The sequence below is a fragment of the Neocloeon triangulifer genome, unplaced genomic scaffold, assembly GCF_031216515.1.
Source record: "Neocloeon triangulifer isolate White Clay Creek 2 clone unplaced genomic scaffold, ASM3121651v1 ptg000002l, whole genome shotgun sequence".
Lineage (NCBI taxonomy): Eukaryota > Metazoa > Arthropoda > Insecta > Ephemeroptera > Baetidae > Neocloeon > Neocloeon triangulifer.
The window spans coordinates 284,888-310,640 of NW_026775545.1; the positions used below are offsets into that span (position 1 = coordinate 284,888).

The 25,753-nt window shown below is 35.9% G+C and overlaps 8 protein-coding genes across 12 annotated transcripts; 3 read left to right on the forward strand and 5 right to left on the reverse strand.

Moving 5' to 3' along the window:
- The first annotated feature begins 118 nt into the window (after positions 1-118).
- On the forward strand, positions 119-10,916 carry LOC132205343 (SEC14-like protein 2). Its single transcript, XM_059634335.1, has 10 exons — positions 119-337; positions 6,200-6,269; positions 6,456-6,499; positions 6,558-6,678; positions 6,734-6,949; positions 7,740-7,820; positions 7,873-8,072; positions 8,196-8,347; positions 10,203-10,363; positions 10,426-10,916. The coding sequence occupies exons 1-10, from the start codon at positions 275-277 to the stop codon at positions 10,557-10,559; spliced, it is 1,242 nt and encodes a 413-aa protein (XP_059490318.1). The 5' UTR covers positions 119-274; the 3' UTR covers positions 10,560-10,916.
- Positions 8,403-9,559, reverse strand: LOC132205345 (apolipoprotein D-like). Its single transcript, XM_059634336.1, has 6 exons — positions 9,457-9,559; positions 9,271-9,398; positions 9,088-9,218; positions 8,940-9,034; positions 8,641-8,724; positions 8,403-8,586 (listed from the first exon to the last, which is right to left on the reverse strand). Exons 2-6 carry the CDS (start codon positions 9,391-9,393, stop codon positions 8,447-8,449), a joined length of 573 nt encoding a protein of 190 aa, XP_059490319.1. The 5' UTR covers positions 9,394-9,398; positions 9,457-9,559; the 3' UTR covers positions 8,403-8,446.
- A 65-nt stretch (positions 10,917-10,981) lies between the features above and the next one.
- On the reverse strand, positions 10,982-12,105 carry LOC132205346 (apolipoprotein D-like). The gene is made up of 6 exons (XM_059634337.1): positions 12,096-12,105; positions 11,879-12,009; positions 11,697-11,827; positions 11,538-11,632; positions 11,243-11,329; positions 10,982-11,169 (listed from the first exon to the last, which is right to left on the reverse strand). Exons 2-6 carry the CDS (start codon positions 11,999-12,001, stop codon positions 11,033-11,035), a joined length of 573 nt encoding a protein of 190 aa, XP_059490320.1. The 5' UTR covers positions 12,002-12,009; positions 12,096-12,105; the 3' UTR covers positions 10,982-11,032.
- Positions 12,106-12,890: 785 nt separating this feature from the next.
- LOC132205165 (apolipoprotein D-like) lies at positions 12,891-14,024 on the reverse strand. Its single transcript, XM_059634074.1, has 6 exons — positions 13,983-14,024; positions 13,797-13,927; positions 13,612-13,742; positions 13,454-13,548; positions 13,169-13,255; positions 12,891-13,099 (listed from the first exon to the last, which is right to left on the reverse strand). The coding sequence occupies exons 2-6, from the start codon at positions 13,917-13,919 to the stop codon at positions 12,963-12,965; spliced, it is 573 nt and encodes a 190-aa protein (XP_059490057.1). The 5' UTR covers positions 13,920-13,927; positions 13,983-14,024; the 3' UTR covers positions 12,891-12,962.
- A 1,657-nt stretch (positions 14,025-15,681) lies between these two features.
- LOC132205169 (zinc finger protein 888-like) lies at positions 15,682-19,965 on the reverse strand. Of its 2 annotated transcripts, none has more exons than XM_059634083.1 (11): positions 19,821-19,965; positions 18,629-19,137; positions 18,386-18,559; positions 18,137-18,280; positions 17,840-18,081; positions 17,579-17,785; positions 17,463-17,519; positions 17,062-17,410; positions 16,581-16,998; positions 16,306-16,504; positions 15,682-16,181 (listed from the first exon to the last, which is right to left on the reverse strand). In XM_059634083.1, the coding sequence occupies exons 2-11, from the start codon at positions 19,094-19,096 to the stop codon at positions 15,920-15,922; spliced, it is 2,520 nt and encodes an 839-aa protein (XP_059490066.1). In that variant the 5' UTR covers positions 19,097-19,137; positions 19,821-19,965; the 3' UTR covers positions 15,682-15,919. The 2 variants fall into 2 exon arrangements, with proteins under 2 accessions (XP_059490066.1, XP_059490065.1); XM_059634082.1 differs by having other exon boundaries at positions 18,134-18,280.
- An 88-nt stretch (positions 19,966-20,053) lies between these two features.
- LOC132205171 (cell cycle checkpoint protein RAD1-like) lies at positions 20,054-21,535 on the forward strand. Its single transcript, XM_059634085.1, has 7 exons — positions 20,054-20,316; positions 20,379-20,477; positions 20,547-20,704; positions 20,768-21,002; positions 21,058-21,122; positions 21,175-21,319; positions 21,376-21,535. The coding sequence occupies exons 1-7, from the start codon at positions 20,209-20,211 to the stop codon at positions 21,403-21,405; spliced, it is 840 nt and encodes a 279-aa protein (XP_059490068.1). The 5' UTR covers positions 20,054-20,208; the 3' UTR covers positions 21,406-21,535.
- Positions 21,418-24,010, reverse strand: LOC132205170 (protein phosphatase 1D-like). Its single transcript, XM_059634084.1, has 7 exons — positions 23,579-24,010; positions 23,343-23,477; positions 22,948-23,163; positions 22,694-22,893; positions 22,500-22,637; positions 22,119-22,445; positions 21,418-22,061 (listed from the first exon to the last, which is right to left on the reverse strand). Exons 1-7 carry the CDS (start codon positions 23,880-23,882, stop codon positions 21,942-21,944), a joined length of 1,440 nt encoding a protein of 479 aa, XP_059490067.1. The 5' UTR covers positions 23,883-24,010; the 3' UTR covers positions 21,418-21,941.
- Positions 24,011-24,297: 287 nt separating this feature from the next.
- On the forward strand, positions 24,298-25,641 carry LOC132203569 (vacuolar protein sorting-associated protein 37B-like). 4 transcript variants are annotated; one of them, XM_059631460.1, is made up of 5 exons: positions 24,298-24,316; positions 24,684-24,796; positions 24,914-25,085; positions 25,150-25,232; positions 25,297-25,641. In XM_059631460.1, the coding sequence occupies exons 2-5, from the start codon at positions 24,704-24,706 to the stop codon at positions 25,528-25,530; spliced, it is 582 nt and encodes a 193-aa protein (XP_059487443.1). In that variant the 5' UTR covers positions 24,298-24,316; positions 24,684-24,703; the 3' UTR covers positions 25,531-25,641. The 4 variants fall into 4 exon arrangements, with proteins under 4 accessions (XP_059487443.1, XP_059487423.1, XP_059487433.1 ...); XM_059631440.1 differs by lacking the exon at positions 24,298-24,316 and adding an exon at positions 24,324-24,469; XM_059631450.1 differs by lacking the exon at positions 24,298-24,316 and adding an exon at positions 24,495-24,625.
- Positions 25,642-25,753: the final 112 nt, after the last annotated feature.

Consider the following 25,753-nt stretch of genomic DNA (forward strand, 5'->3'; position numbering starts at 1 on the left):
ACGGCGGTGGGGGCTAGAAAAGGAACGGTGCTCATTTGAGTAGAAGGGGAACGTGGGGCCCGATGCACTTGTTCTTGGCGCAGGCGGTGCGCACCCAACACACCTCTCTCTTCTCAAACACGACGCAAAACGCACGAGCCCCAGTACTTTGTTTGGCGTTGTCGAGATAAGACATTTATCGCGTGCTCAGCTCATTGTTGTCTTATCACACGTGTGTGCGCAGATATTCATCAAATTTTACACACGTCCGAGGCTTCATCTCAAAACAGTTGTAATGCCGCCCGTGTCCAACGCAGTCATGGATCTCGCAGACGATCAACGTTTTGCCCTCATGAAGGTATTAAATTTTAATAAAATTATAAATTATGAGCTAAAAAGCTTATAAATATAAATTTTTTTCAAATGAATTAAGACTAAAATTACCATAACTGGCAATATAAGCAAAATATATTATTATAAGTAATAATCTTAATTAATTTTGTTAATATAATTAAGACAAATATAAAATTAATTTAACAATTTTTATTCTTAAATTAAAAAAATAAAAGATTTTATTGCAAAATAAATCAAACATATCACAATATTCAATTAATAATATTTATTTTAATTAATTTAATTCTTATTTTTAATTTGGTATATATTTATTGTAATATTTAATATATACAAATTTAATAAACTATTTTCATTTTTAGTTCCTTTTTTTTAAAATATAAAACTTTATTGCGCCAAAATTCACACGTTGTTCACATATTTACCAACAAACTGCGTTGACAAGCACACTTGGCTAAATCTCGTTTTTTGGCTTGCAGCTAGAATACAATAAAAGCTAGATTATTATTATTTGTATATTGTTCTTGTTTGCCTCTTTCAAATTGACAAAACTTCATTTATTGCTCCTGTGCTCTCAAGGTTACAATTGAAGCCGTGAAACACAATTTTGTAAAATTAAAACCGCAGCGACTTTCCTCTACTTTCAATCCTGACGAGCTTAAATTTTGTTTTTATTCCCTAATATTTTAATTTTATCTTTTTTTTATTTAAAAAAAATGTAATAAAATAAACCACTTAAACCAGGAAAAATGCAAACCGTATTGCGGAACGAAGGCCGCGATCCTGCTTAAAAAAATCAGTGCCGTGTCCAAGGAAGGTCAGATGAATTAAAATTGTTCCGACGAAAATGAAATGGGATTTCTGCAAATTTCACCTTGCTGAGTCACGTGGCCAGTTTTGTCATGTTGTAGCTTTACGGCTTTTATTAATTATGTCCTGATCAATTGACCCTGCAAAACTATATAGGCCACAAAAAATAATTCCTTATTGTTAATTTGTATCGCAAATGAAAGTAAAATTGTAAATTGAATTAAAAAAAAATCATAGTATGTTTTGGGTGTACGTGCTGGGAAGACCGCAGATAATTTGTTTACTAATCTTATCACTTTTTAACCAACAATGTGCAGCAAAAACACACAATCAATTTATCACACTTATCATATTTTCAAAAGTATATTTGGGAAATTAATTGAATAAATTAAAATTAAACAGGGGAATAATAAAATTTGTAAAATTACAGAAAAATGGAAAAACTTAATTCAATATTATATTTAAAAAAAATAAAATAAAAAGCTTAATTTCATATATTATTATAAATTATATTATTATTTATATTAGGCAATTAGACCGACGGGTGAGTCAATTGCGGCTTTGTTTCATAATTGCGCAGGTCAATTGTAATCACTGCGATTATTGAAACGCATAGAAAAGAAACTGTGTCGTTTTGAAATGCGAGTGTGACTGACACAGGCGGCGAACGGGGCATTGGCCGGTCCGCAGCCGCCGCCGCCGCCGCCGCCGCCGTCGCGTGAAAGTGCAAGTGCATCTCGAGCGTAAGCTCAATTATTACGGCACAACAACATACCCGTCGGGCAAGCAAAAGCAACAGCGTAATTAGCCTTGAACGATCAAGGCCGACCGCTCGGACACCAACTACGATGCATTTACGCGTAACAATTATATCGGCGCACTAGATGACAACCAGGACGCGGAATTTCGTAGAAAATGAAACAGGTCTAGCAGGCATGATTGTATAAAATGGTATAATTTTTAATTGCCAAGTTAGTACGTGAATAATATTCTAACAACTCATTCTTTGATAAAATAAACACAATTTAAATACATAATTGCAATTGTTAATAAGAAGTTTCTTTATAGCTCAAACTATGAAATAATTCAGTTTTAAATTTTCTTAAAAGCCTCCATGTAAGCTTCATTATAAATTTCAATATAGTCGGATAAAATTTAATTATTTATATTAAATTGATTTTATTGAAGATTATTTTTGGCACGCGGGGAGAGGCAATTGGAAGATTTGGAAGTGAAGAAAACAAGTTTTATCGTGATTGAAAGATTTAAAGGAAGAAAAACGTAAAAAACAACATTTAAGAGGACAAAGTCGCTTTTCTTCTGTTAATTATTTTTAATGGAGTAAAACAAAATGATGTATGCATATTGTACAATGATAAGCAGATATGCGCACATAATTTTATAAAATATTTTCTGTTGAAAATTTAATAATTTTTAACTAATTAAATTAAATATGAAATATAAAACAATTTAACACAATATTTAATAGTTTATTATTAAATATAAATAAAGAATTGAAACTAAAATAACAACAAAGTTTCATTACACATAACTTTTTTTTTTAAATTTTTATTAAAAATTAAAAGTTTAAATATAATATATATAATTTTTATAATTAAAGCAGTATAAAATTATATCTAAATAATTTATTAATCCTCGTTTTTTGGGTCATTATTGAAAAATGATGAATTTCATCTTTTGTTAAAATGTAAATAAACAATTATTTGACGAATAAAGGTATTTGAGAAAAAAATTAACAAAAAAACGCAATTTTAGCTCTAGTCAGTAATTTTTAGCTGCAAGCTCATTTCCGTTGGACTTAACAAGTCTTTTCTATGATGACAGTGCTTTTTTGTCATTTCTTTAAAGTTCAAGCACATGCATTTTTTTTTCTCAGCGCTTTTTTTAAATACTTAAAGGTTTAGGAAACTTGTCGAGTTCACGATAGACATTTGAATCTATCAATTTTTAATGGATGAAAGGAGATTTCCTTTAATCTATTTTATATAATTTTCTTTTATTTCACGCATCGCAAATTTTTGTTTGTCTTAAAAAAGCCACTCAGATCTGAAATCAGAGCTTCAGTTTTGCCAATTCCGGCCAATTCCGTTCACTTTTCGCTCCAATTTGCCAACTCGGAGAAGTATTCAAAAGTTTACGCTCTAAAAGCTACTCGCTTTTCACAACGCCAAAAGCTCACGCGATTCGCGGTAATGACATGCAAGAAAGCTGCTGACAATCCTCACGCTACAATTCCTTTCTTCGTAACTCTGTCGATTCACGGGTCTTTTTTTCTGCAAAATTCGAAATTTATCATTAGAGGATGATTCGAATGTGGAAAACTTTTTCTTATTATGAACAAATCCAAGCAAGTATAGAAAAATTAAGTAATCGCGAACGAGTTTGGTATTTAATTATTTCCCACACCAAAGTTGCACATTTTCATATCATACCTGTTTGTGACGTTGCAAAGTGTGATTTATTATTTATTTTGCAACGAGAATAAAAAAAGATGATTTACTTGTCGCAACCTTTTTATCACTTCTTTTTTTTATATACAAAGCATATATCAAAGTGTGACTTTCTCATAGGGGTTCGTGTTAAATGGACTGTCACCTTGGCTCAAAAAATAGCGATAGGGACGGCATCAGAAAGTGCACGCGGCGTGTTATTATAATTTATGTGAATTGCGCGGGAGAGGCTCTACTCCTTTTGTGTGTTAATTTCTTCTCTCTTGTGACACACAATGCAGTGCAATGCAGCGCCGGCCAAGTTGACACTTTCGCGACAGAGCCCTCAATAATAATCCAAGGCGTTAATAAAAAGAAACTCTCAACCGCAGTGCGAGTTTGAAAATTTTAATTAGCACCAATATCGGTGAAAAGTTCTGCACGTCACGGGGTGTGCTAAAAAAAAGACGTTTGTCTGTGCAAAAAAATTGATTTGTTAAGAAAAAGGTGTGTTTATTTTTATCATTTTATCCACGATCAAGATTAATTTTTAATTGTTAAAAATTGATTGAAACAATAGCCGGGAAGTAGAACGACGCTTCCGTTGTTTGAAATCGGCTCCGATTCAGGTGAATGAAAAGCTTTTGGGAGTGACTTGGCGAATTTTCGCTTGAGTGTTCCCAGAGTTCAAACAACCACTCAAGAGGTTTGCTTTTCTCTAGAAAATTTATGGTTCGATATTGAGTTTTATTTGAATTTGAAAAATCTCTTCTATTAAGATGTGGCTAGACGAAAGTATGAGCTAATATTTATTTATTTCTATTGTAAATAATGACGCCGATTTTAAAATTGGCAAAATCGGCAATGCTTAATATTGAGCAAAACAAATCAGCAGATTTTGACTCCTTTCTATTAATTAAAATTATACAAAGAGAGGAAAATGTGAGCACATAATTTTTATTTTATTTGTTTCTCGTTCGCAAAATATCTTTATAATTACCATTTATTTCTTGTAAGAAACAAAAATTTTACTTGATTAAATATAATTAATTTTAATTTTGTTTACATCACAAAATAACGCCTGCGTTTAAAAAAAATGAAAAGTGAAAATTGCGTCTGGTGCGTGCGAGTCTGGCCTGGCGGAGAGCATAGATCGCCGGCACATCGAGGTCAGTGTTTTTTTCTCAAATAGGCCGCTTACGACATTTTAACTAACCGGTGCCGAGCTGGAGAACCTGCTGCAGATAGGTAAAGTCAAAGAGGCTGTTTGGTTGAACGAACGCCGCGCGCACACACGTAATCGAGGCTCAATGCCAGAGGACAAGCGACTGGCGAAAGATTGCACAGCGTGCGTTTCAATTGCAAAACATAAACACGGCTAACCGCGTTAGAAATAAAACTAGATGAATCAGAACATATTGGAAATAATAAAATTTTATTAAAAAATAACATGAATTTAGGGGAAGGTTCTTAATTACAGTAAATGCTATTTAATTAATAGAAATAAAATTGTTTTTAATATGATTTAATAAGAATTTTAATTTTATTTAAAACTGCTTAGGGAAATTTATTTTAATATTTTAAATTATCATAAAATAAAACTAAATAATAATTTTTAGGAATAAAATGTTTGAATTTTTATATACAAACGTAAGTTTTATTAAAAAATAAGGTTTTTTGATCAAAATTATTCTTAAATTCGTTTAATTATGAGTAATAATTTTAATATAATTATAAATAAAATATTTTATTTTTATTTTTTTCTGAAAAAAAATTATTTTAATATTTAGAATTTTATTTAAAATATAATACATCAAATATATTTTTTGTAATAAATTGAAATAAATAATATTATTTTTTGTAGTTATATCAAAAACTTAATTTTAAATATACAAAATTATATAAAAAAATTAATCTTCAAAATTATTTTTTTAATTATTTTCTTACAGTTAGGAAATTGCGCCGTTTTCTGCAGCTCACAGTTTTTTTTCCTTTACAAAAGCCAATTAAAATCTGATAACAATCAAACTGATTCGATTTTAGCACATTGCCACGTACCTAAAAATGTACTCTTGTGCCATAAACAAGGAAATATATATTTTACTTGTTCCATTAAACGTGTTGCACTTTTCCCTTTCAATTTAATTTCTCTCTCTCGTTATATAGAACAATGCAGGTGCAACCAATCGAAGAAAGCTTTGCACCAACACTCAATATACTCTCGTTCACCTTTAAGGACAAAACGCCAATTAACCGTTGAATAGCGATTGTGCAGCATCATCCCTTTTTTTCCGCGCACTTGTTGCACTTTCAAAGTTCGACGGTGACACCTGAGATGGTACTTAGAGCTTACGAAGTCGTTGCAACAGAACGAGAGACCGCACAAAAAAAAGGAATTATTTCACTTTCTCAATCGCGCGCTGATCAATACGGCAAAAAAATCCAATGCTGCGCAAATGCATCAAACTTCTCATCTTCGCTCTGAGCTTTGAAAAAGAAAAACTGCAAAACAGGCGCTCACAATATCCAACTAGCAAACGTGGATTTCTTATTGTACTTTTCTTTTACTTTGTTTGTGGTTAATTAATTTTGGTTTTTGTGTGTTTCAGTTTCGCCGCAGCGTTTCAGACTGTCTGAAGCCAGGGCAAGGCGATCCGTATCTGCTGCGATGGCTCAAAGGTATGCGTGGCGCGAGAAAGTCCTCAATTATTTCTTGCAAAAAGCAATATAATCGCGAAATATTTTTTGCCGCCAAGGAAAATCCGGCGCTGCAATTAGTTGTTTACGAGACCGCAAAACTTTGTGCAACCGCGACTGAAAGAATAAAAACTTTCAACCACACAATTAAATTTATTTTATTTTCAGCGAGAAATTTTGATCCCGAAGCCGCCGAAAAAATGCTTCGTGAGGTTTGTAATTTGCAAATCAAATTATTCTAATTGTAAAAATCGATTTAAATATTCGCAGTCGCTTCAGTGGCGCACGCGGTGGGACGTGGACCGTCTTTTGACCCATTGGGAGCCACCCCTGGTGCTCAAGCAGTTTTTCCCGAGTGGAATTTGCGGTACAGACAAGGAAGGTGTTCCTGGTAATTTTTAAAATTTGAAAAGGTTTTTTGTTATTTAAAAAACTTTGCTAAACAGTTATTATGCTGCCATTCAGCGGTCTGGACATTTGGGGGTTGCTGCACTCGGTCTCAAAGGCCGACTTCATCAGAATGACGGCGATGAGCTTGGAAAAATACTTGGGCGAATCCACGGCGAATTTGGAAAAAGCTGGAAAACCTTCGTGTGCACCGACCCTGATCGCTATCATGGACATGGAACATTTTTCCATCAAACCTTATACCTGGAGGCCAGGTTGGCATTATTTTTATTCAAAGAATTAATATTCTCAGATAATTTTTAGTGTGCGTGTGTTTTTTTCTGTTCAAATTAGTGTAGAGTAGTGTTTTGTTTGTGTTGTAAAATGTAAAGCAGTTTCAGGGGTTAATTTTTAAGAGGTTTTTTCCGTGGATTTACTGAAACTGTGCGAGAAACACTTGGCTTTAAATAATGGAATATACAAACCAAAATTTTGACTTTAATTGAAAAATTAATTTTGAAAAATGTCTCAAAAAGTAATCACAAAAAATCAAAATTTCAATTAAAACTCGGAAAATTAGGGTACACAGAGCAACATAACTGGGTCTGGATCGCGATTTCGCCCAATTCCAGGGCTCATCAGCAGACCTGAATGTTTCAACTGAGACATTTTTAAAAATTAATTTTTTAATTTTTAAAGTCAAAATTTTGGTTTGTATATCCCATTCTTTAAAGCCAAGTGTTTCTCGCACAGTTTCAGTAAATCCACGGAAAAACCTCTTAAAAAATTAATATTTTATTTATTTAATTTCTATTTTATTCAATTATGTTGATCTGTTTTTAAATTGTACTTTAATTGAAATATAATATTTTATTAAAAAACAATTAAATTTATGGAAATGAAGCGATCGGGCTTTTCCTCTCCAGTCTGCAACGAGGAAAAGCCCGATCGCTTCATTTCCATGACCATCTCCTCGAGTGTCAACTTCTTCAAACAAATTAAATTTATTCCTGGAAATTCTCACTCTCTTTAAAACAAAAGATGATAATAAATTATTATTTACAGCTGGCGAAGTTGTGCTCAGTCTTATTCACATGTATGAGGCGAACTACCCTGAAATCCTCAAGGCCTGCTACATTATCAATGGTAGGATTTGAAACTTCCCTCATTCAATTAAAATTTTCAAATTTCCGAGCAGCGCCGAGCATTTTTTCAATGGCTTTTTCAATCGTGCGGCCGTTCCTGCACGAGAACACGGTGCAGAAAATCCACATCTTCAGCAGCAACACGCGCAAGTGGAAGGCCGCCCTGCTTGAGCACATCAACACCGACCAGCTACCAGCGCATTACGGTGGCACCCAGGTCGGACCTGACGGAGACACCAAATGCACTCACAAGGTACTTTCTGCTCTAGCATGAATAAATTTAGCTTTATTATAATTTTATTCGTTCATTTTCTTATTAATTATTATATATCTTCATTGAATAAAAAATATTGATAATAATTAAATTAATTTACAGGTGCACCAAGGTGGAAAAGTTCCCAAATCCATGTACCAGAAGGCGGAAGACCTGAAGGACGAAACAAGCGGTGAGTGGTTGTCGGCCACTGTTAAAAAAGGCGACCGACTTCAGCTGCATTACGATGTTGCGGAAAAAGGATCATTTTTAAGGTATGATTTTTTTTAAAGAAAATATTATATTAAAATGTTTTTTTTTTTTTTGTAATAATTTATTTTGAATTCAAGTCGTAATTAAATTATCAGAGATCCTTATGGGTCAAGGGGACAGTTAGTTTGGTCAACGACGAGATACTTTTCACTGGCCAGTCCGTTGGCAGCGACGACGCTGTCGATGACGGCAAGAGTAGCTGCGCTCGGCTCGATCTCGCGGGTCAAAATCCACGAAAATTCTAAATTTTTAATTTTAACTTTTGATCTAAAGCGAGGCAAAAGTTTTAACTTACGAACGGATTGGTCTCCGGAGGTCGAGCAAGACCAGACGACAGAGAATGTGTCATAGTCAGTGTCAAGAATCCAATAATCTCCCTCTTAAAAAAATATTAATGTAATTTTTAGAACTCTTCATGAACACTTTTATAATGCCAAAAAAAAAATAATATAATAATTAAATTAGTAACGTTCGACTAATCGCCTTTTACATGATGGAATTTTACGTTTAGGGAACACGAGATTTGTCTTTTTAACTCTAAAAATAAAATTAAAAAATAATTTTTAGTTGAAAAAGAAAGAAAATTAAACTGACCTGAACCAGATGTGGGGAAGGTGACAATCAATTTTCCCTCATCGGTGTTGCTGTTTTGGCTCGCATAGCCAACAATGACGTCGGACACATTCGTGCTTTTAAATTTTCTTTATATTAAAATTTTGTGTTGCTTTTAGTTAGAAATTACTTGGAATCTACTTGGTAGTTTCTGACTTCGATGGTACCGTTTAGGTTGTCCGAGTAAGTGGCGGTCACGCACTTTCCATTCAGTTCGAAAAAAGTGAAGAAACGTCTGTATTCGTACCAACGGCCCAAGTACTGCAATTTTTACTAATAAAAGAAAATTATTTAAATAATTAAATTTACATACTCTGGGAAGGTCGAAATTCTGCTCGATGGTCACATTTTGGCAGGGCGAATTGATAATGACTTGAGAGTTGACTGCGGCAAAAAAGCACACGCATAAGGTGACAAAAACGGAGGATTTTTTCATTATACCTAAACACAGTTATGTATAATTTATGCTTTGTAAATTATGCAATTTTTTTTAACTTACTGCTTTAGTTGCTTTGTTGAAACTAACTCCTCCTCTCCATTTGGCAGAGCTTTTTATACAAAAACTCTGCTTTTTACGTAACAAAAATTCACGCATCTTACCGATAGCTATGCACTTGACGCACAAAAAGATAAGCTGCGGCAAAGTTGGTCAACATATATTTTACAGATACCGTTAAAATTTGTGAAATTTGTAAACAAAAAGCCTGACATCCTTATTAGTTTTAACCATAAAAAGGATTTAATTATAAAATAAAAATAATTTTTATATTATAATAAAAAAAAGTAAAGAAAAGTACTGTTTGAAATATAGAATTTAGATTATGGTAATTACGCAACTCGAATTATATAATCACAAAATTCAAGACCCTAATTTTCATTAATTTAATTTTATTGGTTACCCTTTTTGTCACAAATGGCTTTCAACAATTTTTCCCGTTTAAAAAGTAGTGTAGTTTTACCCCCAAAAAACGCGGTATTTATAATTCTGCAACAAATCAAGCTGTGGGCCAGCATGTAATATCCTAGCTAAGAATTATTCCTCATAATTAAGCTCAAAGTCTCTTTGAGATCTGATCGCCTATTGGTGTCATTAACAAAAAAAAAAATGTTCGTCGTTAAAAAATTTAAATCTAATGTCATTGATTAAAAAAGTTATTTTTATATCTTTTAACCCTAATTTTCAAAAATTTTCCTTTATAAGAGACATAAGAGCTACTTACAAATTATATATAATTTTGATCGCAGGTGGGAATTCAGAACGGAGCAGCACGATATTCAGTTCGCCGTGTACAAGTGCGGCGCCGATGGGTCGCGCCAAGCGGTCGTCGAACCGCGCAAGGTCAGCTGCCAGGACAAGGGAGCCCCTGAGGTCGGAGTTCACAACTGCACAGAAGCCCCTGCGAAATGTATCTCGATTTTTGTTTTACGACTAAAATTTAACTAAATTGAGAAAAATTTCAACTTTCAGATATGATTGAATTTGACAATTCGCACAGTATGTTGCGCACCAAGAAGCTGCACTACCAGATTTTGGTTGCGCCTCCACTGCTGGCCAACGCTGACAGCTTGACCGACAGTCTTGCGGCCATCGTCGTCAGTTAAGTCAATTTAAAGCATCGATCCCTCCGAGAAATCCACGTTTTGAGGGTTATTCACATTAAAATTTAACCTAAATTGGCATTACTCGCCATGGAGAATTTTTTTAAACTTTTGATTGGTTGTGGCTGAGAGTGAATAACCTTCCAGAACTGTACTTTATAAACAAGACTTATGCTAAATCATGAAGAACATTGGTATTTTTTTACTCTGTGATATATATTGTAGGTATAATATGTGTTGAGAAAAAATAATCAATATTATTGGAAGCACAAAACTGCGTGTTTTGGACAATTTTGTATTTTACTGTAATATTTACAATAAAAAGGGAGTTTTATTATAAACGAGTTTATATTCCAATATTTTAAAAGGGTAAAGTACTCAATGAAGGAATAATTAAAAAGTTGCACCTCCAAAAATGTGTTTTAAATAATTTTTATTTAAAATACAAAATGACTATAAACGTAAAAATGAGATCTTCAGGGGTCGAGGGGGCAGTTGGTCTGGTCTGTTAAAAGGAAGTTGCCCTTGAGCCCGTTGGCGTCAATGATGACTTGAGCTGCGCTAAGAGTTTCATTGCTAGGCACTCTCTCACGGGTCAGCAACCAAGCGAGTTCTATTGTTTTAATTTTTTTAAGACATGAATTTTTGTTTTTTTTTGGCGAATCGGTGAAAATTGAGAAACTTACGCAAGGATTGGCCTCCGACGTTAGAGCAGGACCAGACAACGGAGTATGAGGAGTAGTCGGTGCCTAGAATCCAGTAGTCTCCGTCCTCTGTAATATTTAAAAATGATCAAAACTGTGCTCAATTATTGAGTTTCCTGGACACCAGTCTCAAAATTCACTGATTAGGCAACCCGCACAGCTCTTGTGCGAAGAAGTTGCCTATAATTTACAAAGGTGTCCGAGGAACCCGAATTTATAATAAAGTTACAATTCCTATGGAAGTGTCGCAATGTTCTGTTCAAATGCAATAACTGACCTTGACCGGTAGTGGGGAAGTTGATCAGCAAAGTTCCTTCGTCAGTGTCGCTACTCTGGTATCCATAGCCAAGAATGATTTCCACCTCACTGGTACTTTTGGTAAAATAAAAAAAATTAATAAAAATTGGTAAAGTCTGTTATGTTGATCAGCACTCACTTTGCGTTTACAAGGTAGTTCCTGATCTCAAAGAAGGTTCCGTTAATATTTGTGTAGGTCGCGGACACGCACTTGCCATCCGGTTGGAAGAAAGTGAAGTAGCGCTGGTATTCGTACCAACGGCCTAGGTACTGCAAAGGGATTTTTCTATAAAAATTTGTAATTAATAGAGAAATATTTACGGCAGGTGTGTCGAAATTCTGCTCAACAGTCACATTTTGGCACTTTCCTGGGACGATAATTTGAGCGCTAATTGTGGCAAAAAAGCTCACGGCCAAAATTGAGAGGACGGCGAACTTTTCCATTTTTTTTTCTTCTAAAAAGTCATTAAAGATCAATAAAATAAAAAAACAGTGTAACAAAAATTTTTGCAAAATTTTTTGTATTTTTAAAACTTACTGCTGTACTTGTGCTGTCAAAACTAGCATCTCTTATTCTTCGAGTGACGCTTTTTATACAAATGGCCCCCGCTTATTTTTTATATAATCAAAATTCACCTGACGCATTTAAGATAAGCTATTGGTCAATATGGTACTTGAAGGCGCATATAAATATTTTATTAATTTTGGAAAATATGCTGTTATTTTCAATAGTTGTACATTCTTGGCAAAATTTTTATGCTACAAAAGTGAAGATGATTTTTTTAAATTATTTTTAATTTGCAGAGGAATATCAAAATCAGAGAGGAAAAAATTATGAAACTTATGTAATAGATTGATAGAATTAATTTTGACATTTGTACCCTCGTCATAGTTTGCTATCTTGAAATCGATGTTTGCTCCTAAAATATTGAGATCATCCGATAATAGATAAAAATGTAGAGGACACTATAAGAAGTTACTAAATCTTGCTAATTAAGGGCCAAGCGCAATTAATTATTTCATTTTCCCACAGGGGCCAGTGAATAACCCTCCAGAACTGTACTTTATAAACAAGACTTATGCTAAATCATGAAGAACATTGGTATTTTTTTACTCTGTGATATATTTTGTAGGTATAATATGTGTTGAGAAAAAATAATCAATATTATTGGAAGCACAAAACTGCGAGTTTTGGACAATTTTGTATTTAACTGTAATATTTACCATATTTTTATAATAAAAAGGGTGTTTTAATATAAATAAATACGAATTTTTATTCCAGTATTTTAAAAGGGTAAAGTACTCAATGAAGGAATAATTAAAAAGTCACACCTCCAAAAATGTGTTTTTAATAATTTTTATTTAAAATACAAAATGACTACAAAAGTAAAAAATGCTGAAATCTTCAGGGGTCGCGGGGGCAGCCGGTCTGGTCTGTTACAAGGAAGTTGCCCTTGAGCCCGTTGGCGTCAATGATGACTTGAGCTGCGCTAAGGGTTTCATTGCTAGGCACTCTCTCACGGGTCAGCAACCAAGCGAGTTCTATTGAATTCAGTTATTTATGGAATTTTGGTTTCTTTCAACATGCGCGCGGTGAAAATTGAAACTAACGCAAGGATTGGCCTCCAGCGTTCGAGCAGGACCAGACAACGGAGTATGAAGAGTAGTCGGTGCCTAGAATCCAGTAGTCTCCGTCCTCTGTAATATTTAAAAATGATCAAAACTGTGCTCAATTATTGAGTTTCCTGGACACCAGTCTCAAAATTCACTGATTAGGCAACCCGCACAGCTCTTGTGCGAAGAAATTGCCTACGATTTACAAAGGGAACCCGAAATTTAAAGTAACGTCCCTAGCAAGTAGTGTCGCAATTTTTTAGTTCAAATGCAATAACTGACCTTCACCGGTAGTGGGGAAGTTGATCCGCAAAGTTCCTTCGTCAGTGTCGCTACTCTGGTATCCATAGCCGAGAAGGATTTCCTCCTCGTTGGTACTTTTGGAAAAAAGTAAAAAATTGGCAAAGTCCATTATATATTATATATATTGATAAACTCACTTTGCGTTTACAAGGTAGTTTCTGATCTCAAAGAAGGTTTCGTTAAAATTTGTGTAGGTCGCGGACACGCACTTGCCATCAGGTTGGAAGAAAGAGAAGTAGCGCTGATACTCGTACCAACGGCCCAGGTACTGCAAAGGGATTTTTATAAAAAATTATAATTAATAGAAAATTTATATATTTACGGAAGGTGTGTCAAAATTCTGCTGAACAGCCACATTTTGGCACTTTCCTGGGACGATAAATTGAGCGCTAATCGTGGCAAAAAAGCTCACGGCCATAATTGAGAAGACGGCGAACTTTTCCATTTTTTTTTCTAAAAAAAATGTAATTAAAATTTATGTAAAATTTTTTGTATTTTTTCAACTTACTGCTGCTGTACTTGTGCTGTCAAAACTAACATTACTTATCCTTTGATTGAGGCTATTTATACCAATGGCTTCCGCTTATTTTTTAAATAATCAAAATTCGCAAAATTCAACTGACGCATTTACGATAAGCTTTTGGTCAATATGGTACTTGAAGGCGCATATTAATATTTTAATAATTTTGGAAAATACGCTGTTATTTTCAATAGTTGTACATTTTTGGCAAAACTTTTATGCTGTAAATGTGAATTTATTAATTATTCTTAATTTGCAAAGGAATATCAAAATCAGAGAGGAAAAAATTATGAAACTTATGTAATAATTAATTAATAATTAATTTTGACATTTGTACCCTCGTCATATTTTGCTATCTTCAAATCGAAGTTTGCTCCTAAAATATTGAAATCATCCGATAGATAACAATCTAGAGGACACTATAAGAAGTTACTAAATCTTGCTAATTATGGGCCAAGCGCAATTAATGATTTCATTTTCCCACAGGGGCCATTTTCAATATTTCTTAGCACAATATATAATTTTCTGTGCATATGGCTCAAGATTTGTAACCTGAATGGGAATAATTTATTAACTCAGTCGAATGGAGTGAGGCAAGGTGGCTGCACCTCCCCGCTATTTTTCAATATTTCTACTCCAGATATCCAAAAGCTGGTTAAAAAGTATCCAAACATAAAAGCAATTTTTTATGCAGATGATATTGTTTTTACGTGTATTAATTTAGTAGATTTAAAATCACTCCTGGCAGATTTAAAAATGTACCTCATGGAGCGCGGCCTTGAATTAAATGTATGCAAAATTATGAAGTTTAGAAATGGAGGAAAAGGGAGGTTAAAGAAAGGCGACTCTTTGTTGTTTCAAAATGAGGAAATTGAATTTGTTAATGAGTTTACTTATTTAGGAGTAATTTTTCAGCCCTCAGGGGTGACTTTTAAAAAACATATCGAAAAGCGAGTGAGAGCGGCGTTACTCTCAATGTACATATAGTGTAAAAGAATTGCGGATGCTTTCGATTGACAAAGCATTGAAATTATTTGAGCTGAAATTTGCTCCTATGGCCTCGTATGGTATTGAAGCGATTTGGAAGTATTTATAAAAGGAAGATTTTGTGAAACTGGAATGTGTAAAGAGTAGGTACTTGAAAAAAGTACTAGGGATGTCAAAATACACGAAATCTCGCTTTGTGTATGAGCTTGTCGATACCGATTTATTTATTTCTGATTTAAAAGAAAAATTTGACCTTCCAGTGAACAATGCATTTGAAACTTTTTGTTATGAACAATTGCTGAAGAAATTGAATATTTGTGATGAATTTTATGGTACGGAGACGATGATTAAAGAAAACTGGAAGGCGGCGCAATTTATGGATAGACATGTTTTCACCAGATACGCGTGTCATGGTTTTCACTTTTTGTTTTGTACAAACAGTACATATCACTGTGAAGCATTGGAAAATTGTATCTGTAAATTTTGTGGTGGAGTTTGTTCACAGTATCATATATAATAGATTGTGTAAAAAAGAAAATGAGTCTCCGAGAAGCAGCAAAATGTAAAGCCAAGTGAATTGGGAGGTTATATTGTTAGAGTTAATTTGTAGCACGCCTACGGCGTTCATTTCAATAAATTACAATAGGAATAATTTTTTAAATTTTATTTTGATCAATCTGAAAAACAGAGGGGCAAAAAAACAAGCTTTATTTGTAAAAGGTTAATCTTTAATTATAAATTATTGACAAAAAAAGATTTTTTACATGATGTCAAACATCAATTTTTTTTTTTAATATTTCAAAAACAATTTAGACAATTTGCAGATACATAGAGCTGGAGCAAAAAAAGTGTATGTTTCACGCTCTCGAAAACATTATCTTTGCAAAATCAAACCAAGCAATTTAATTTAATCAAATAAATGCTTAACAATCACAAAATCACAGAGCATCGAGTCCTTCTAGTGCAATGCGAATTGTCGTTTCACTACCACCCTCTTGATGCGAGACCGTCACATATTGGATGGACGGGTCTACGTCTTCCGTGTGAGTGCCCATATGTTTTTGAAGAGTCAGTTTAGTAGTGAACTGCTTGTCACAGTAATGACACACCAAATCACTGGCTGTAAGCTTGGTGTGAACTACAGCTTTATGTTGCGCCAACTTACGGCTTGTGTTGAACATTGCGTCACACGATGGGCATCTGAAATGAAATTTGAATCAAGTTATTTTACAAATTCATTACAAAATAAAATCAATTAAAATTCTACGGGAAAAAAATTTAATAACCGTTCCTTTAACGAATAATTAAAAAGTTTAAAACTTACTGGAACTCGCGTATGATGTGGTGGACCTTGACCTCATGTTGTCGAAGAAGTCCTTCGTAGGTGTAGTGTCTGTTTGGGCAGATGTCGCAAGAGAACTTTTGCAAGTTGTGCACACTCTCCTTGTGCAGGGCCAGGTCAGCATTGGTAGGGAAAACCATGTCGCACTCACGGCAAATGTGGCGACGTTTAGCCCTCGTCTCTGCAAAGATGAGCAAAATTAGCTTTTCAGAATCAAATAATTTGTCTTTAAGTTGATTAAAAAAAAATATTTTTACTTTTAATTTTGGGCACCCCATCTTCGTTCTTCAACTTCTTAGTTTTGCCTTTGTTCACCCTGTGGTTGTTGTAAACATGACGATCTCGCACCACCTCACTGCCAAACTCTCTGTTGCAGAAGTTGCAAACGGCGTGCGAAAGGCGCTGCACCTTGATTTCAGCGTTCGGATGAGACTCGTTGCAGTGCACCGTGATGTCGTCCAGGGTGCTGTGCTCCTTGCCACACTCGAGGCATTTGTAGTACCACGTTGACAGGTGGTGCGACTTGATGTGCACGATCAGGTACTTTTTGCTCTGGAAGGTCTTGGTGCAGTGCGCACAGTGGAGCAGCTCGCGGCTCTCGTCGTGCAGTCGCAGGTGGTTCAGATACGACGCCTTGTTGGAGAAAAGTTTGCCGCACGACGCGCACTGGTGGTCCTGCAATTTGGAATTTTGTTGAAAATTAACAATTTTATTACAAATTGAGGAAAGGATAATTACATTTGAGGCCAGATGAAGATGCATGTGCGCTTTGAGTTTGCTCGTAGAGAAGAACAGCCTGTTGCAGACAGGACACGTGAAGGTGCTTTGGTTCAAGTGGAAGGCCTTTGTGTGATTCTCCAGGGTGATAACGCTGCGGAAAACTTCGTCACACTCGTTGCAGGCCACTGCGTACTGGTCGTGCAGCATCGGAATGTGTTCTTCGAGCGCCGATCTCTCGTCGAAAGACTCTTTGCACTTGTCACAAAAGTACTTGTTGTGCTTCTCGCGGTGGTGCTTCACTAAGTGCAGCAGACTCTGAGACTTCTCTTCGCAGATCCGACAAACCAGGTCGTAGTTGTTTGTTTGCCTGAAGAAGTTTGAAAAATTCTAACTGCGAATTTAACTATTTTCAGCATTACCTAATTTTAAGTCCGGCTTGTTCACACTCTTTTTCCAGTTCTTCCTTCTCTTTAACCCTGCAAATAAATGCAAAATGAAAAAAATGTAGCTAAAATTTTGCTGTTGCAAATATTACGTTGTTAGCTTGCTTATGGACATGTACTTCGGACCCTGCTTTTCAACTATTTCCTGTAGATGCACAGTGCAGAGGTGCTCTTGAAGCTCCTTCTTATTGTGGAAAGTCTCTTTGCAGAACTGGCACGGCACAAACTTCATGCCGGGTGTCTTGCAAATTTCGTGTGACCTTAAATGCAACTCGTAGCCCTTCTGCGTCTCAAATGAGCTAAATCATCAACATGTTAATCCAATTAAGAAATTCAATAATGACAGATTTTACCATGAGCAATACTCGCATGACCTGAGATGTCTGGCCTCCATGTGTTCCGCCAGGTCATCTTTGTTGGCAAAGGCGTCGTTGCAGATGCGGCAGAGGAACTCGCTGTGGAAAACTACGTTGTGCTTCCGCAGGTCGACGATGTTGTCCTCCTTGCAAAGCCAGCAAGTGGATCCGAGGGGCACCTTTTCTCTCTCCTCCTTGTAAAGCATGTTGAAGATCTTTTTGTGCGGATCCTCTTTTTTCTGTCGATGCCAAATAAGAGTTTAGTAATTCACGCACCAACTTTATATTTACAACTTGAAATTTGATTCCTTGCTTATCAGCCATTTCACGGAGTCTTTCCTGCGTCCGCATTGCCATAATGAAGGTGTCATAGGCGAGATTCAGGTTAACAATGCATGACGCACACAACTTCATAGGTAGCTTGTCATCATCAGCAATCTAGGTTAAAAATACAAAATAGTTTAATAGAATAGTTTATTTTGCTGAAAAAATGTCAAAATGACAATAATTATGGTTAATTAAAAATAACGTTATCCAGCTCACATTTTTTGAGAGAAGCCATTCGAGTTTGAATTTCAGGTCCCGATGAGTACCGTCAAAACCAAGGATCAGGGTCATTTTTTCGGAGACTTCACCACACATTCGGCAGTGCTGACTGAGAGTTGGATTGGAGCTTTTTTTGGAAGTTGCTTTCTGGATCGACTTCTTCGAATAAGCCTACAAAAACAAAATTTGAGAAAGTGTGAAAAAAAAAAACAGATTTTGTCGAATTTTGTAAATTATTACTTTGGGAATTGAGTCTGGAAGGGTGAGCTTGTTGTTGATTGGAAGCATGAGGCGGTACTTTGACGTGGGTTTCAACACCCCAGTGGCGATTTCCTCGCGGTCGAGACTCTTGAAAGGCACCAAAACCTCTCGCAATTTGACGCCGTTGAACTCTTTGATGGTGGCTGCTGGTTCCTCCTTGCGTTTCTTCCGTTGGGTCACGGAGGCAGGACAAAAGGCCGCGTGACAGTTGATGGTGTTGACAAGGACACCGTCAAAGTCCGTGGCCACCATGCAGCGGCAGTCCGCGGACGACGCGCAGGCCCACATGATGTAGCTCGTGTCATCGACCAAAGCGAAAAACTTGTACTCGCTGCTGTCGTTTGTGATGATTTTCATTTTTGACAACTTGCTGTGGTACTTTTCCTCGGATGCGATTTCACGCAACGTCAAGGTTGCTGCACTTCCTGCAGCAGGCGCAGCCGTCATTGTGTTGAAGGGAATTTCCAGACTCAAGAATATGCGAAATACTGAAAAAAAATTAATATTTGTAAAAAAAAATTCAATAAATTGCAAAATGATTCATAAATAATTTAGCTCTCCAGATTTTCCTTCTTTAATTTTTAAACAATTCTGAGAAAAAGGGAAAATTTTTATATTTAGAGTAATACTATTATACTAGATGTATTGAAATTAATGTTATTGAATTAAGGCAAATCTTTTCAAATTTTTATAATTACAAAATAAATATTAAATACTTAAAAATTTTTATTAATAATTTCCCCCCGTAATTTTCAAATTTTTGTTTAACTTTCCTTAATTTTTAAATTAAAACAATTTCATGTAATTATTTTCTTTAATAATATTGATCTATGCGGTGATCAAATTGATTGAGAATTTTTTTCTAGTATGCAAATACAAATGATCGAACTGCAGCAAAATAATTATGTACGCAGCATGATAAAAATAATAATAAATACATATGGTTTTGAACGGCGTATATATAAATACTATGAAGGCTTATAATTGAGATATTGTCTTTCATGGGTAAAAATGATGAATTATGTATTTTAAATTTAATATTCATCCAACGAATGCGACAACTGAAAAATGTGTGTCTTCGCGCTTAAGTGACTTTTAGCGGGTAATCTGATACAAATCTTCGACGCAAAAATTCGCGCACTATTTGTTAAAAGAGAGCAAAATATTTTACCACTCAACGATAATCCAGAACTTCAAATTTCTGCAACAAATCTAGACAGCTACAAAAGGGCGGCCGTGTACATCCGACATTTTCAACAAGCAAAGTTGTTAAAAATAAAAAAGGTTGAGTATCGACGCCATCTTATTATTGCGCTTGCGCGCGAATCGCTGAGGTTGCGACGGGCAAACAAAATTGCAGATGGCCGACACTCGGATTTCTCCTCTTTTGACCCAACAAGCTCGACCCCTTCGTCCTTCGATTTGTAAACATTGGACGAGCGCTCAAATTTAAATTGCTCTCTCTACCTCGGGAGAAAATACAAAATTTTAATTAGGAGATTATTTGTGTTGTCTTGATCTGATCATCCTTAAGAGTGACATTAAAATAAGCTCTGACAATGCCCTCAATTGATGAAGATGTTGAAGACTCCGAGTACCAGTTGGTTTTTCGCATGGACAACGTAAAAAACATCTACCATCTCCTGAAGGCTATAAATTTCCATCCGGTTTTTACTTCCATCATTAAAATCTCTACTGGATAATAACAACTGTACTCTCTAATTTCTAGAAAGCAACCTGTTTTGCCACAGAAAGTGGATTGAGGGTGTCCGTCGAGTCCGGGAAATGCAGTCAGGCCAACGCATTTATCCAGTCGGAGATCTTTCAGGTTCAAACCAAAAAAAGCTATAAAATCCAGTAGTATAATAATAATAAGATTTTCTTTCTCACTTCTCAGGAGTATCAATATGATAAAGAAGAGGAGAGTGTCAACTTTAGTCTTGACTTGAGCGTCCTGCTTGAGTGTCTCGACATTTTCGGGGACGCAACAAGTTCTTCCTCCTCAACAGCATTGAAACTCAGATACAAGGGCCATGGAAATCCAGTCCAGCTCCTGTATGAATCAACTGAAGCCCATATAAAGGAAATTGACACTTACCAAATATTTAATTATTCTAGATTGGAGGAGGAAGATGTGTTGACGGACTGCTCAATCCGAACAATGGAGGTGGACGAACTTTCCAACTTTGAGTTTACCTCAGACAATGTGATAAACAAGATTATCCTGCGCTCTGAACCTCTGAAAGAAATCTTGAACTCTGTTGATCCCAGCACAGATTCCATTGAACTGGTTCTCCTCTCCAGCGAGCCTGTGGTGAAAATTAAAACACTCGGGTATATGGGTGAATGCGAGGTACATTCAGCATTTTATTTTATATTGGTGTGAAAATGAAAATTTTAAATTCCAGATTGTATTTAACAAGGAAAGTGATATGATTGAGCTTTTCCAATGCGAGTCTGATTCTTCCTCTAAGTAATTATTGTCCATATTTTTTCCAAAGTTTCAAGTGTTCTATTGATTCCAGGTACAAGTTTGCACATTTCAAGCCAGCTTTAAAAGCTCTGAACATTTCTCAAAAGGTCTCAATTAGGACAGATGATAGAGGGCTTCTTTGTATGCAGTTCATGATTAAAAATGATGATGGCCATATCTGCTTCATTGAATTTTATGTTAGTATTTATTATAATTTATCTGGATAATTAATTGAATAATTATTTTATTTCAGAGTTTACCAGTATCCCAAGAGGATGACTGAATAAAATGCAACTTTTTACAAATACGGATTCAAATCTTGCATTTTCTTTATTAGTTTAATATAAAAATACGACATTTTTGTTATTTGGGATGTCTCCCATCCCACTTTGCACAACAGACGCATTACCACGAATTGGTAACAAAAAATATTCATAAACCTATGAACTATATTGTCATGTCGTCTTCAAACAATAAATTAAAAGCCGACCTCCCATGCAAACTGTAACATAGGAAGCGGCTGAGACATTTTAATTGGCACCCCAGTAGCTGGGGCAGCAATACATTTAAATTTTACATTAGTAAATAGTTTGTGTGCCAAAAAACTGTTCGTAGTGATATAAATAATTTACAAATAACATCTAATACGGTCGGAGGTACTCTTGAGTTTTACTTTCTATATTGAGTGAGGAGAGAGAAAGAGATGCAAGTGAGTTGTAGTAAATAGCAACAAATGGTGGTCTGCAACAAACAGACAACACAGGCGATGAGGCACGTGATGTATCACAGACCATACGCTCTTGCTCCGAGCGAGAGTTGTCATTTGACTGCTATCGACGGTCGTAATCTCTTCCTCAAGGGCACACTGCTGGAGCGAAGCTCTCTCTGCACTAGTGGCAGCGACTTTGTACCTTTTTCCGGCCGCCCTCTGTTCTCACCCTGAAATTATATTTGAAATTTAGAACAAATAGCATGAAAATAATTTTGAGCACTTACAAGGCCTAGCCTCCTTTTAGCAGGAACTGAATCAGCTGGATGGAGGTGACGCTTTTTGGCTTTGCCGTCCTCAGGCAAGACAGCACCCCGGACAGTTTTGCTAGGAAGGGGTTCCTTCGAATTCAGAAGGGGCACCGTTGTGTTTGTGAGAACTGCAGACTCCTGATTTGGAGGAGCAGCCTCTGGAGTTAGAGGTGGGGAATCTAAAGGGCTGTCTTGCAAGACGTCCAGGTCCTCAGCACTTTCCTCTGGGTCTTCCATCTGAGTGTTTCTGTCCCTCCTGTGGGCTGGACTCGTTGTTGACAATCTGCTTTTTTGCTGTCTCACCTACAATGGAATTTTTGCTTAAATTTAGAACAAAATGTTGCCACGGTAAAATACCTGAAATCTAGGAGGGCCAGGTGGATCGAGCATCAAAGTAACAACGCTCGTGTTATCCGCCCTCATTCTCAAATTTGCCCACTGCTGCAAGGCTCTCTCGACCAAGCAGTGAGAAGGATTTATCCAAGATTCCTGCGACTGATGAAAATATTTGTAAAGAATATGGAATATGGAGTCATTTCAATGAAAATTACCTCTTCGTAGCAAGACTCGTTGAAACGTTCAGTTTGCTGAACAATCTGCACTGCTTGTTGAGGCGTCATTACATTCCAGAGACCATCAGTGCCAAGGACCAGGCAACGGTGCTTGCTGGCATCAGCTGCCAGGACATGCACATCAGGCACAGGTGAAACCACAAATGAGTCCTGCTCCTGGTTGTGACTCCAGAGATCACCTACGTACAAACATGAGGTTTAGCAATATTTTTAGATTTAATTTGTAAAAATACCAAGGGCGCGTGCAACGGCCAGAAAAGGAACCTCATCAAAGGGTGTTGACCGGCGAATGGGACCTTTGTGCCCAGGCTTCGGCCGATTCCATACCACTCGAGGTACTCCCATTTTATTCACAACTTTGCCTCCAGCATCGTGAATTCTTCTAGACTCCTTTTCACACTCAGGCTTGTGGTCGTTTGTCAAAGGCATTGCCTTCCACTCTTCTTCCCCTACAAAGTTTTGATAGCAGATATATTATTTTTCTTTTAAAAATCAAATACTGAAATAAAATATTCTGCTATTGCACAATGTTATGTAACAATATATAGCTATAGTAAAAACAATTTCAAGATATTTTTTTTATCTATACTTAATTTAATTTAAAATTTTTAAATTTATTTCCACTTACGATCATCAGAACAGCCGAGAACAATTCCCGAGTCACCAACATGACCTATATAGATGCGACCCCTTCTGATGAAGGCAACACTGGCTGTCGTTCCAGACGTACTTGGCAGCCCACTTGACGTTTTGGGCCACGTTTCTGCAATTAAAAAATTAATTGAGTGCAAAGTTAAATTAAAATTTAATGAATGCCATGTGTGTTCATGGAATTAAATTGTGTTATTATTGTGACATTCGTACCAACTACGCTCCACATAGCGTTGTGGGTGGCAACAAAGCCGTCAGTGATGGCACGCAGGACGTCTTCATCGCGGTCCGACCAAAAGTTTTTTTGTTTCACAATCAAGTCCATCAAGTGGTCCTTGGCATACTGGGCCGCCTCACGACCACCGTGGCCGTCGAAGATGCCAAAGAAGGCGTACTCGAGGTCCTTCTCGTCAGCCGTTGACTGGTAGGCCACGGAAAAAATGTCTTCCATGTACTTTCGGCCGCCTTGGTGGCTGTGACCAGTTACCCGGAGGTTCACGCCAATGCTAGGCGACATTCTTGAAACTTTTCTAAGTCACCAAATGCGTTAGAAATCACTGGAATTGCAGACAAAAACAAAGTCCACTTGAGAGACAACACAGCAATGACGCCATGACACTTTTCGACCGACCTCCAGTTCCCTCCTTTGCGCTGATTGGTCCGTTTCGGTTCGAACCGTTAACGGGGGTTTTTGAACTCTGATTATTATTTGCCAACTTAAATCTATAGAGTTGAAACTTTTCTGTCTTTGATTTATCTAAAAATATAACTGTCGCTATAAGTGCTGATTTTGTTACTTGTGCGTTTAAAATAATTTTTAGGAGTAACATACATGCAAATCAAGACTTATTGAAACTTTTATCTACCAGTTAAATTTTATTTTGTTGGTCACCCTAGGGCCAGTAATTTTGCTGCGTATTTTCTTGACGATTTAATTTGGTTCAAGTTACAGTATTGCTAATTTTTCTAATTCCATTTTCTTTATAATGAAAAACCATCACTTTTGATTTAAAAATATCCTTTGAATATATTTCTTCAATTTTTTGCTTCATTGAAAGCATCGAAAAGCTTAAAATTATTCAATATTGATTCTTATTCTAACCGGTAAGTTTATCTTAACCGGTTTTTACTGCTTGACACCGGTTTAAATGTTTTTGTTTTGATTTTCGTCGACTTTCCTGTCAAATGTCGTAAAGATAAAAGATAAATTACAAAGATTTGGAAATACATAATATCCTAGCACCAGTCATCATAATTGACGTTATTGAAAACAATCAATAAGCAACTTGCAAAATGTACAGCAACTTTCAATCTGCAGAACCGGATTTGAGTGCAGGGATGGGCCTTCTTGCTCACCTGAATGTTGACGAACTTAAGGATATCGTAAACAACGACGGCAAATTTGAGGATCTGCTTAAAGACTTGAAACAGGTTTGTGGCAGAGAGAAGTTGTCTATAGTTTTTTTGCACTAAAAACTCTTCGCAGGCCAAATTACAATATTTTATAAAAATAATTTAAAACTTAACACTAATAAACAATTTTTTTAGAACAAATCACATGAATCAGAGAAGGAGCTTTTACTGGCCAGCAATCGCTCACTTGCTGATTTTAACCTGACCTACGAACCAAAGTTGCGAGAGGGCAAGGAACGATTCTTGAAGTTATCTGAACGTGCACAGGAGCTTTGTCAGAGCGTGCAGGCCAAGTCTGCAGAGTTAGGTAAAAATTTGGCAGCATATTTATTTAAATTTTCAACTACATAAATTCCATTCTTTAAATACAGCTCAAAAGTCAGGAAACATGTCTTTGGACTCGGCTCTGGACATCTTAAAAGCAGCTGCAGCTGAGAGTGAAGAGGAGTCTGACGTATGAATGATTAAAAAAACTATTCTTAGGGGAACAAAAAAAAAACTCTTATTTAAATCCATAGGCGCTTGCAGAGCAGTACATGTCATCGGAGATTGAATTGGACCCTTTCATTGACCAGTTCTTGGTTCAGCGCAAGCAGATGCATCTCCGAAGGGTCAAGGCCGATAAAATGGCCGAAATTTTGGCATCGCCTTTGGAATCAAATCCTCCACCAATACCAGCGAGACTTCCTTATCCACTGCAATCCACACCTTATCCGGTTTCCAACAATAACATGCCTTATCCCCCTTTTTAAAATTTTAGGAATATCAAAATTATTCCATCATAAATAATTGTTTTCGAATTATAATTTTATTAAGAATTAATATTGTATAAATTATAAAACTATAAATTTGTTCTATGGAAATTGTAGTTTGCGTTCAAGTTAAAAGTTATATATATTTTTGCTTGATTTTCAAGGGAAAAATTATTTATACAATTTTAGAAATTTTTTCTTATATTAAGCAGATTTGCAGAAA